General features: G+C 40.7%; 1 protein-coding gene across 1 annotated transcript in view; it reads left to right on the forward strand.

The window, feature by feature from the left end:
- GPC3 (glypican 3) overlaps positions 1–12364 on the forward strand; it is a 490898-nt gene that overhangs the window by 26577 nt on the left and 451957 nt on the right. Inside the window, exon 2 of the mRNA XM_049873139.1 lies at positions 7758–7919. Coding sequence (XP_049729096.1) covers positions 7758–7919 — 162 coding nt within the window. The remainder of the gene's footprint in view (positions 1–7757; positions 7920–12364) is intronic.

Genomic DNA, 12364 nt, shown 5'->3' on the forward strand with positions numbered 1-12364 from the left:
CACATGCTCTCGCTGGCCCTCTACTTCACCAAACATGATGTCCTCCTCTACCTATTGATCCTTCCTGATGATGTGTCCAAAACAAGGAAGTCAGACAATGCTATGATCTACAAGGCTTTCATTAGCTAATTTTTGGAAGAAGGTCTCCAGGCCTTTCTTCCTAATCTCTTAGTTTGAAAGCTCTGCTGAAACCTGTTCACCATGGGTGACACTACTGGTATTTGAATACAAGTGGTATAGCTTCCAATATCATAGCAACATGCAATCCACCACGGTATGAAAAAATGACTGACAGGTGGTGGATGTAATCATTACCCCAACTAAAATTTAGAATATTTTCATCACCTCAGAAAATGTGCTGCACATGTGTCATGGGAAACCCTGGTGCCGTACTGGTTAAGTGCTATGGCTGCTAACCAAAGGGTCGGCAGTTGGAATCCGCCAGGCTCTCCTTGGAAACTCTATGGGGCAGTTCTGCTCTGTCCTATAGGGTCGCTATGAGTCGGAATCGACTCGACGGCACTGGGTTTGGTTTGGTTCATGTTGTCATGTAACCATATGCCAACTTTTACTATTCTCTAGCTATTTCTTGTGTGTGAAAGTTTGGTCTCTCAGTGTGAATTTATTTTCTATCCATTTACTTTATTTTTAGTTAACTTATATTAAGCATTTATTTTGTACCAAGAAGGCTGAGAGCTCTACATGCATACTCTCAGTTAATCCTTGCAATAACTCTGCAAGGTAAGTACTATTGGTGTCCTCATTGTATAGATAGTTAAGTAGCCTACCCTTCCTCACACAGGTAGCAAGTGGTGGGACTAAGACTAAATTGCAAGTATCTTGAATAGAGGGGCCATGTCTTCAAGTGCTTTTCTTTTTTCTGCTCACCAATGTGTACCATGATGCTTGCTTCCAGGCTCTCAATACTTATTTACTTAGAATAGAATCAGATGGAACCGACATATTTAAACAGCTCCATGTACATTGTTCACTCTCTTCTAGTTAGAGACAGGGCTCAGGCCTGGAATGGGTTCTCCAAGTGAGCGTGCTGAGCCTAAGACTTCAAGGCAAAGAGGAACTGAAGTCCCAGTCCTGGGATGGGTGGCTAAGGGGAATGAGGAGCAGTCTAAAACGTCAAGTGTTCGATTGGAGCCAACAAGGACCAAGAACTGGCCCAAACAAGGATCTGTGATGGAGGTCAAGAAGGCGAAGCCATGGGTAGCAAGCCGTAAGAGATGCCCTGGCACAAGGCTAGGCATCAGGAAGGAGCCTTCTGTGGACCACCTGTAGTTGAGCCTCTTGGAAGTGAGGCAACTGGTAAGGGTGCCCAGCTTGGTTACACATGGGAGTAATCCCCCAGAGAAAAAGTTTCCATAGCTCAAATATCCCATTTCAGTTGTGGGACTCAGAACTGGACCCAATGTGCAAGCAAGACATTGTCTCGAAATAATTAGAAATAAATTACCTCATAGTTCCTTTGAGTGAAACATCTATTTGTGTATCTTCAAGATGTTTGCAAACTAATTTTGGGGGTATTTCCTAATATATATATTTTTAAATAATTTTTATTGTGCTTTAAGTGAAAGTTTACAAGTCAAGTCAGTCTGTCACATATAAGCGTATGTACACCTTACTCCATACTCCCACTTACTCTCCCCCTAATGAGTCAGCCCGCTCCTTCCTTCCAGTCTCTCCTTTCATGACGGTTTTGCCAGTTTCTAACCCTCTCTACTCTCCCATCTCCCCTCCAGACAGGCGATGCCAACACAGTCTCAAGTGTCCACCTGATACAAGTAGCTCACTCTTCATCAGCATCTCTCTCCAACCCATTGTCCAGTCCCTTCCATGTCTGATGAGATGTCTTCGGGAATGGTTCCTGTCCTGGGTCAACAGAAGGTTTGGGGACCATGACCACCGGGATTCCTCTAGTCTCAGTCAGACCATTAAGTATGGTCTTTTTATGAGAATTCCGGGTCTGCATCCCACTGTTCTCCTGCTCCCTCAGGGGTTCTCTGTTGTACTCCCTGTCAGGGCAGTCATCTATTGTGGCCAGTCACCATCTAGTTCTTCTGGTCTCAGGATGATGTAAGTCTCTGGTTCCTGTGGCTCTTTCTGTCTCTTGGGCTCATAGTTGTCGTGTGACCTTGGTGTTCTTCATTTTCCTTTGATCCAGGTGGGTTGAGACCAATTGATGCATCTTAGATGGCTGCTTGTTAGCATTTAAGACCCCAGACGCCACACTTCAAAGTGGGATGCAGAATGTTTTCATAATAGAATTATTTTGCCAATTGACTTAGAAGTCCCCTTAAGCCATAGTCCCCAAACCCCCACCCTCGCTCCACTGACCTTCGAAGCATTCAGTTTATCCTGGAAACTTCTTTGCCTTTGGTCCAGTCCAGTTGAGCTGACCTTCCGTGTATTGAGTATTGTCCTTCCCTTCACTTAAATTCCTAGTATTTTTGCAAGATCAAAGTTAAGCATACAGATGTATAATTTTCAGGGTCATCTGTCTCCACCCCCTCTTTAGATACAAGCAGACTCAAAGCTCTTTGTTAGTGTTCTCAGTCTGCAGTCCTCATTAATTCAAAACTTTGCACACAGGGCTGACTGGGATCAAGGGGGTACCCCAAAGGAGATGGGAGTCATTCTCTGCTCTTCAGGAGTTTACAATCTAGGAGAGGAGATTATAGTATGAAGGTACATTTTAATCCTCCAGAATAAATGAGAACTAGGAGCCCTGTAATGACTTCAGTTAATTTTTTTTTTTAGCATCTGGGAATGCAAGTTATTAAGCCCTAGAGAGCTGAAACTTTCTGGCTCATTTGAATAGTCAATTGCTAAGTCTTCTCCTTATCTCCATCCCAGGCTATATTGCTTGTCTCTATTTCCATTTTCCAGTTGAGTACTATTTTTACAAAAAAAAAAATGGGAGCACCTCTGTGATGACTGTGGCCCACAATTACTTTTCCTCCCCATCTAATAAAGGGACTACTGTCCTTTAACTTTCTTTTGTTCCTCGTATACCTAAAGAATGTTTTTCTGTTTACTATTGGGTCCCTGGAAACCCTGGTGGCATAGTGGTTAAGTGCTACAGCTGCTAACCAAAAGGTCGGCAGTTCAAATCCACCAGGCGCTCCTTGGGAACACTAGGTCGGCAGTTCAAATCCACCAGGCGCTCCTTGGGAACACTATGGGGCAGTTCTACTGTGACCCATAGGGTCACTATGAGTCAGAATCGACTCAACGGCAACGGGTTTGGTTTTTTTTTTTTTTTTTGGTTTTGTCGGGTCTCTTGTAGATTGCATCTTAATTCTTGAATTGACCTTTGTGCTTTTAGTCACACAAGTTTGTACCATTTCTCAGTGTACCTCCTTGGTCATTTGCCCGTGGTTTTACTTTTTATGGATCCCATTTAGAAGGCACTTTCCAGGGAAGTTCTTTGTTTAGTTGATTGGGATTTTCTATAAATTCTTTGTCTATTTCTATTTTGTGTGTATATGTATTCATACATTGAAATAGTTATGTTCCATTATTGTCATTTCATTAAGATATGTCTCGCTCTCCTGGCTCCCTTTATTCTTATACTGCCTTGTGGTGGAGTTTTCTTGTTTGTTTTTAAAGCTGGTCTGTAAGCTATATGGAATTTACTTAAAACAAATGTTTTTCCCTTTGGTGTAGATTTCTCTTCCTTCCTGGTTGAAAAATCCTGAATTGTTATCAGTTTATGGATGTTTGGTTTCCTCAAATCTGTAGCAAACTCTTAGCCCCCAGATCAATTGTACGTGTTTATTGATTAACCGTACAGTGCTAACTGGGAGGGAGGAGAAATATTGCTATGAATGCATTTTTTATATTTGAATATAACACCTACCTTTCTTCATGGTATCTGACCTGGTTTCTCAAAAGTTCTCATTTGAGGTTTTAGTCCTTTAAAGACTTTTGGCTAAACGGATCCTTGCGTTGTTGGGAGTTTATATAGTGATGAGACCTGACCAACTCAGGGAAGGGACTCAGTATGCAAGATCTAAGTTACTTTATGAATTATCATATCAAAGGCAAGCCAGGCCGGTGTAGTAATTCAAAGAATTGTTCCTGGGATTTTGTAGGTACACTGAGCAGCAATTTGTTACATTTTAAGATCTAAGCTGCTCATAGAACTTCACAGAGAAAAGATCTGAGCCCTATTGTTTTACAACTCCCACAAGCTAGAGCTGGTGGGAGTAGGAACAGCACTAACAGCCACCCTTCCAAAGAAACCCTACCATTCTTGAAAGCTAGACGTCATCACCAACGCACATTTTGAAAACAAAGGATTTTATCTATAACATTTAATTTGTGAACGTATTCAAATAGAGATATTTTAAACATATACTACTTAGGCATCAGCTTCCCAAGAAAGTAAATAAACCCTTGCTAAATGGACAGGAACTTGATATATGGAAAGTATCTGCTATATAGGATTTGTCATATCTACATATGTGTCCCAACCAGCCTTGTTTAAATCTGAATTAGTCACTCTTCCCCAAGGGGACTCTTTGCATTCTTGGTCCAGTAAACTGCATCAGTTTCTACCCCTAGAATAGCATTGCATTTTATAACCTTATGTAGATAGAACACAATGAGCTAGAACTGGCGCTGTTTTGTTCTTTCTTTGAAGATAATCATAAAGCCTTTAAGCTTACACCATATTTAAAATCAGTTTAAGGCTTGTATATGAGATTGACATTTATAGGAGATAAATCTGAACTCTGTGTTTCCAGACCCCAAGTTGCATTTTGACACATTAAATATCATCTTTCCATCCAGGCCTTAAATTGCATTGCTGGATTAGATTTGGTGATACGTATTATCTGTGCTTTCCTTTGCCACTTTTGTCAGCAGCTCCCTTGAGAAGGAGGACGTGGAGAGCTTGGTGTCAATACAGTGGACTCTAACAGTGATATCATGTGAGGCAAGGCTTGATGAATTTCATTCTTAAATTAAGAGAAAACTTGAACATATACGTTAAGGTCATAATTAACTGGAATTCCTAGAGAAATAAAACATGGTAATAAACATAAATTTTCTGGTAACTTAAGGCTAACTAGCCTCCCCCTTTTTAAAAACCTCAGTTGTTGGAAAGCTGTCTAAAATGTCTGAATATTTTTCTAGGCTTACTTCAGTAAGATTCGATGCTTATCATTGAACCTTACTTTGCTGAGGACCACATAGGTCATGCTTAAATCTTATATACACATTTTGTAACCCTATCTAACCATGCTATTTCATGGCACTCATTTACTATGTACTAGGTATCTATCAGAGCCCTGGTGGCACAGTGGTTAAGAGCTCGGCTGCTAACCTAAAGGTCAGCAGTTCAAATCCACCAACCACTCCTTGGAAACCCTATGGGGCAGTTCTACTCTGTCCTGTAGGGTTACTATGACTTGGAATCAACTTGATGGCAATAGGTTTGGTTTTTTGGAGGTATCTATCTATATTAATACCTTTAGACCGTGAGCTCCTTGGGGCAGAGATCACGTCTCTCTTGTTCAAAGTTGAACCTTCATCAAGTAGCATAGTGCCTGGCACATAGAAGATATGTTAGACTGGGTCCTCAGAGAAAGAGATGTCAATTTGGAATTAGATATGCAAGAGATTTATTGAGGGAAACACTTGTGAAAGGAAAATGAGGAGGGTGCTGAAGGAGCCTGAGAGAGTCATCAGACTGTGGTGGAGGTCTGATCTCTGTGGAAGAGAAAGGGAAGGAAGGAAAGTTGAGTAGGAAGAATCTTAGACTTCAGTGCAATTCTAAGAGAGCTTTGGCAATGTCAACGGGGAGTTTTCAAGCCAAGTCCCCTGTCAGCAGAGTCCTGTGTCTCACAGGATTGGCTCTACCTTAGTATCTTTGCCATGCTCAGTCACTGACTGGGGAGCAGCCCCTGGAATTGTGGCCTTGGAGCAACATGATGGTGAATTCAGAATGCAGCAGCTGGGACCATTAGTTCATTATGCTCCCCACAGTAGGAGATGAGATGCACATTTTCATGCCCATCAAAAAAGTATTCAACAAATGTTTTTTGAAGGGAGAGTTTGAGTAAAATGGCAATTGCAGAAGAGGAAGGGGATTGGGCTTAATTTTCACTGAGCCCTAAGATTTGCTAATATTAGTGGAGGATATAAAATCATGGAACTCTCTTGACTACCTTATATAAAATAGAACCGTCCCCCAGTCATGACATTACCTATCTCCCTTGTTTGAAAAAATATATTAAAAATGACAGTTTTATTGAGGTATAATTGTTGTTGTTACGTGCCCTCAAGTCGATTCCAACTCATAGTGACCCTATGCACAACAGAACGAAACACTGCCCAGTCCTGAGCCATCCTTACAATCGTTGTTATGCTTGAGCTCACTGCTGCAGCCACTGTGTCAGTCCACCTCGTTGAGGGTCTTCCTCTTTTCCACTGACCCTGTACTCTGCCAAGCATGATGTCCTTCTCCAGGGACTGATCCCTCCTGACAACATGTCCAAAGTATGTATGTAAGATGCAGTCTTGCCGTCCTTGCTGCCAAGGAGCATTCTGGCTGTACTTCTTCCAAGACAGATTTGTTTGTTCTTTTGGCAGTCCGTGGTATATTCTATATTCTTCATCAACACCATAATTCAAAGGCATCAATTCTTCGGTCTTCTTTATTCATCGTCCAGCTTTCACATGCATAGGAGGCGATTGAAAACACCATGGCTTGGATCAGGTGCACCTTAGTCTTCAAGGTGACATCTTGCTTTTCCACACTTTAAAGAGGCCTTCTGCAGCAGATTTGTCCAATGCAATGCATCTTTTGACTTTTGGACTGGTGCTTCCATGGGTGTTGATTGTGGATCGAAGTAAAATGAAATCTTTGACAACTTCAGTATTTTCCCTGTTTACCATTTATCATGTTGTTGCTTACTGGTCCAGTTGTGAGGGTTTTTGTTTTCTTTATGTTGAGGTGTAATCCATACTGAAGGCTGTGGTGCTAGATCTTCATCAGTAAGTGCTTCAAGTGTTCATCACTTTCAGCAAGCAAGGTTGTTTATTCAGCCAGTCCTTATGGGGATGCAAAAATGAAAAAGCATACCGCATCATAAAGGAAGTAGAGATGAAGTACCTCAGGAGCTCAGAGGAACAGGAGGGTGGGCATTTGTGATAAAGCTAAACGTTGGAGTTGGAAGGGATTTTTGTGGTAGTCTGAGTATTAATGTTGGTATTTGAGATCACTAATCTCTGAATGTTGCCTCTGTGACTGTAGTTAAAATGATGACAAAACTTTGATGTGAGATTGATGTTTTAGTCGTTTATCCTGGAAAGCAACATTGAGCTGGCTAGGCATGCATTTCCTTTGAAAATCATAATTGGGATTTTGAAAATTGTTTCTTAGTTGTGTTCTCATTCATGAATTATAATCAGGAAGAATAAATTGTAGAAGCGAAGATTGATCTTTTAACAGACAAATTAAATATTGGTGTTCAATGACGTATATGTACTGCTATAAATTAGTTTATGCAGAATTTATGAGTCATACCTAGGCAATTAATTCTGATGGTTATTCAAAAAGAATCAGTCATAAGGATAATTGGGAAAAAGTGGAATTAGTTATGATAAACACTAAATTGGAATAATCAAGATTTTACTGTACTTTGAACGAATGCATTGTTCTGCCATTGGTCTCTTTTTTGTGTGTGTGTTTGTTACATTTTCTGCTTACTGAAACATGAAAAACTTGTTTGTTTCAGGATCAGATTTGCAAGTATGTCTCCCCAAGGGCCCAACATGCTGCTCAAGAAAGATGGAAGAAAAATACCAACTAACAGCACGATTGAACATGGAACAACTGCTTCAGTCTGCAAGTATGGAGCTCAAGTTCTTAATTATTCAGAACGCTGCAGTTTTTCAAGGTGAGTTCTAGGCATCATTTTAGATGTACTGCTGAAAGGCATCATTATTTGGGCAGCAGGCTTTCATGTGCTAAGTATAATTTATAAATTACTGTTCCAGGATTAATGCTTGATACAAAAACCTCCCAGTGGCAGATTCTGGTCAAGGAAAAACACACTTTTTAGGAAAGCTTCCTTTAAATCTTGGGAATGGTGGGTAATGTCAAAAATCATTGTCCAAGGAGGTTCTTTCGACCTGTATGGAAAGGTTGCAAATCCCTGGGGAAAGACCTAGTCCATGATACTGGTTTGAAAAACAAAACAAATTAAATATGTACCGAGCCCAGTTTTCTCCAGGAGTGAAGTATATCCTTGTGGAACATGCATAAACTCCTTCTGACCACTAGGACCATTTAAGAGGGAGAAACTGGCTTGTTGGTCTGGCATTTTTCCATTTGTGTGACTGGTTACCTCTCCTCTGTTTGTGAGTCTCAGTTCTTACCATGCCTGTGTATGACTATCATAGAAGCTGCTATAGCATTGCTCGAATGGGTAGGAAGTTACATTTCTCTTTGCTAACTTGTAGAACTGTAGAGCCCTGCGCTGGTGGTGCAGTGGTTAAGAGCTATGGCAAACTACAGCTCCTAACCAAAAGGTCTTCAGTTCGAATCCACCAGCCGCTCCTTGGAAACCCTCTGGGGCATTTCTACTCTGCCCTATAGAGTCGCGAACTAACATAGCAGGCTGAGGAGAAAGACCCAGTCAAGGATGATTATGATGGTGGTGGTGGTGACAGCAAGCATTTAAGTATAATGATGTGCTAAAAACAAAAACTAAAACTAAACCCGTTACCATGGAGTAGATTCTGACTCATAGTGACGCTATAGCACAGTAGAATTGCCCCATAGAGTTTCCAAGGAGCGCCTCGTGGATTCAAACTGTTGTCTTTTTGGTTAGCAGCCGTAGCTCTTAACCACTACATCACCAGGGTTTCCATATACCATGTGCTAGATACTCTTTTAAGTCAATTTATTTAATCCTTACAATGACCCTTATGAAGTAGGTATTATTAGTAGTATCCCCATTTTACAGATGGAAAACCAAGGCACAGAATGGTGAAGGGAGAATTTGAACCCAGGCAGCCTGACTCTTGGAATCTATGCTTTTAACCATCTCAGTAGGCTACCTCCCTGTGACTGGGAAAATTAATCATGGATATTGGGGCTTTCTCTCCTCCCTACACTGGCAGATGGAATCAGCTGCCTTTTTCTTGCCCCACAAAGAGAGAATTGGGGTCCAAAAAAAATAATAATAATACTTCTGACTACTTGCTATTGCAAAGCTTTAGATTTGTGATACCTTTATAAGAATTTTTTTAATAAGAATTAACCTCTTTGAATTGTAAGGTGGGCTGATTATAGCATATTTTGGGTATTGTAATGAAATTCTTAGAATTAGCTAAGAAAATTATTCTAATTAGCTAATAAAGCATACATTCACAGCAGTTTCTTGGGTCAAAGACTCAGGGGATATGGAGTTGATTATATGAAGTATAATATATAAGCTTGAAGTATTTGTTAACCTATTTATGCAGTCAGACTCTTGTGAAGAGTTTGTTGAGACTAACAATTTGGCGATAGAATGAATAATTTAGGTGGATTTTAAAAATACATGTACCATTCATGTAGTTCTTAGATTGGTTTTGGAGCTGATCTGCTGGCTGAAAGCGGGGGGATAAGCATCGATGTGACATGAGAATTGGGTTGGAGCAGAGAGCTAAATCTTACTCTTTGAGGCCTTAAGGTGCTCTTTTAGAATAGATTATTTGTGATTTGTTTAATTCTCAGAATGACCAGGCCCACAGATGTTATCTTACAAGCATTGCCTGGTTAGTTAGAACGGGGCGGTAGAGTGACCGCTGTGGTGCCCTAGTATGCAGAGCAGTGGACTTGGCTATCCATCTGAGGGCCTTGCGTGTCAGCATCCATATCTCTATCCAGTGCCCGGCATTTTGCAGATTATGTTTTCAAGGCCTGGGGCAGCATGAGGCTAGGAGGGTGTCATGGATTAAACTGTGTCCCCCCCAGAATACCTGTCAACTTGGCTGGGCCATGATTCCCAGTATTTCGAGATTGTCCACCATTTTGTCATCTGATATGATTTTCCTCTGTGTTGTAAATCCTACCTCTATGATGTTAATGAGGCAGGATCAGAGGCAGCTATGTTAATGAGGCAGGATTCAATCTACAAGATTAGGTTGTGTTTTAAATCAACCTCTTTTGAAATATAAAAGAGAGAAGCCAGCAGAGAGACAGAGGGATCTCATTAGCACCAAGAAAAAAGTGCCAGGAGCAGAGTGCATCCTTTGGACCCCGGGTCCCTGGCACTGAAAAGCTCCTCAGCTGGGGAAGATTGATGACAAGGGCCTTCCTCCAGAGCCAACAAAGAAACAAATCCTTCCCCTGGAGGTGGTACCCTGAATTAGGACTTGTAGCCTACTAGACCATGAGAGGATGCATTTCTGTTTGTTAAAGCCACCTACTTGTGGTATTTCTATTATAGCAGCACTAGATGACTAAGACGGGGAAAGGAACTTTGACAGGATGTTGATTGGATTAGCTGCCATAGCATGGAGGGTGAATACCAGCGTGTGGGCAGCACCTGTTAGTTGTATCTCCACATACACGCACGCGCATGCTTGTGTGCACATGCGTGCATACACACACACACAAATATACTTTCTTTCTTGAACTGTATGGACAGGCAGAAGGACAACCCTAGCCAACAAATGTGAAGAAGACAACCAAATGATGTCTGAAGTTGTTATTGCTAGTGCTCTTCAACCGTCACACAATATCTACTTATTTATCTCTTTGCTTATTCTTTGACTTCTTTTCCTGCCACCCTTTTAGAAAAAAAAAAGTCCTATAAGAAAAAATAAATCATGGTCTCAGACCCACGGCACTTATGCCATGGTTGGAGAGACATTGCCCCCAAATCCTTTCTGTAACAAATATTTGGAGAGAAAAGACTAAAACATGGGAAAACCAGCAACCACTAAATGTAGATGTATTGTTAATTACTAAGAAAAACATCCAGTTCTTTTTTCTTGTAACTACTTATTATTGAAATGAACCTAAATTGGGGGGGCACAATTTTTTTCCTGAAAATATATATCTCCTCCCCAAGACTCTGGTAGACCCAATTATTGAGGAAATTGCTCCAATACTTTGTTCATATGAAATTTGATGTGGTGGCTTTGTGAGCTATTTTCTGCACCACATGAAGTTGAAGCAAACTCATCTTGATCTTGGCCTAGATCCACAATCTCTTTAGGATTCCTTCAGTAGTCCACATTGGGGGTATTTAAGCAGTGAGTACTTTCCGCAAATATGTGCACAGTTCCAGGAGCAATCCTTACCACCTCGATTTGGGTTTTATGGCTTCGTTTGCAGGAAGCCTTTGCCCTCATAAATGAGCCTGGGGCTCTTTGCTACAGTAGTTGGAGTGCTCTATTGCTAATGTTGTTTTGATAATGATTGAAGCATTACAAAAAGTTGTTCTTTATTTTCAATCTTAGCATTGCCTCGTTTCCTAAATTTAATTTACTTAGATGTGCTTAGTAAAATGGGGCAGCACAGTCGTTTTTTGTTCCTGCTTAATTAATTCTTTTTTGAAAACTCCACTAGAAGTAGATTTCTTTTCTATTCTACCCAATAATAATGATGATGATAATAATAATAGTGAAAATTTATTAAGTGCCTACTATATGATGCTTACTTTTACATAATTATCTCATTTAATTTTCCCAGCAGCCCTATGAGGTTTATACTGTAATTATCTCCATTTTATACATGAGGAAACTCACTGATGCCACAGCCTCTTCTGGGCCGTTATGTGATATGGTTTTCCTTGTTCTTAGTGTGTTTGAAGTAAAACACAATTAAGACATTGCAGGATTTGTGGTCCTTGTGAAGAAAAATGGGGTAAATTAAAAAAATTTTTTTATCATATCTCCATTACTTCTGTAACTTTGAGCCCTTAATTCTGTTTTATTTGCAGAATTTCATTATGACTTTCGACCTTGAACAATCAGGAAATATTTGGAGTATGTCCAGGGTTTTTCTGTATATCTGGTGATTCCAGGCTTCCTCAGGGTGCCTCTGACTTTGAGTGGGAACATACTCTTCAGAATACAGCAAACATGTCACTCTTCTGGAAGTTGCCTGTTCCACTACTCGAACTCTCTTCATCAGAAAGGAGAAATAGTGGTTAAGGAGAAACTTCTCCAAGCACCTAAAATGTCATGGAGCTCCTGCTTGGGTAGTTGACTCATCCACGAGCTCCTCAGGTCCTTGGTCAGAGCCTCCCACTGTTCTAAATTTATGCAGTCTTTACACGCTTGATTATCTAGTTTTCTAGCTAGCAGTAGATGAGTAGTTAAGTAGAAGGTTATGGATGATGGC

The sequence above is a fragment of the Elephas maximus genome, chromosome X (assembly GCF_024166365.1).
Source record: "Elephas maximus indicus isolate mEleMax1 chromosome X, mEleMax1 primary haplotype, whole genome shotgun sequence".
NCBI lineage: Eukaryota > Metazoa > Chordata > Mammalia > Proboscidea > Elephantidae > Elephas > Elephas maximus.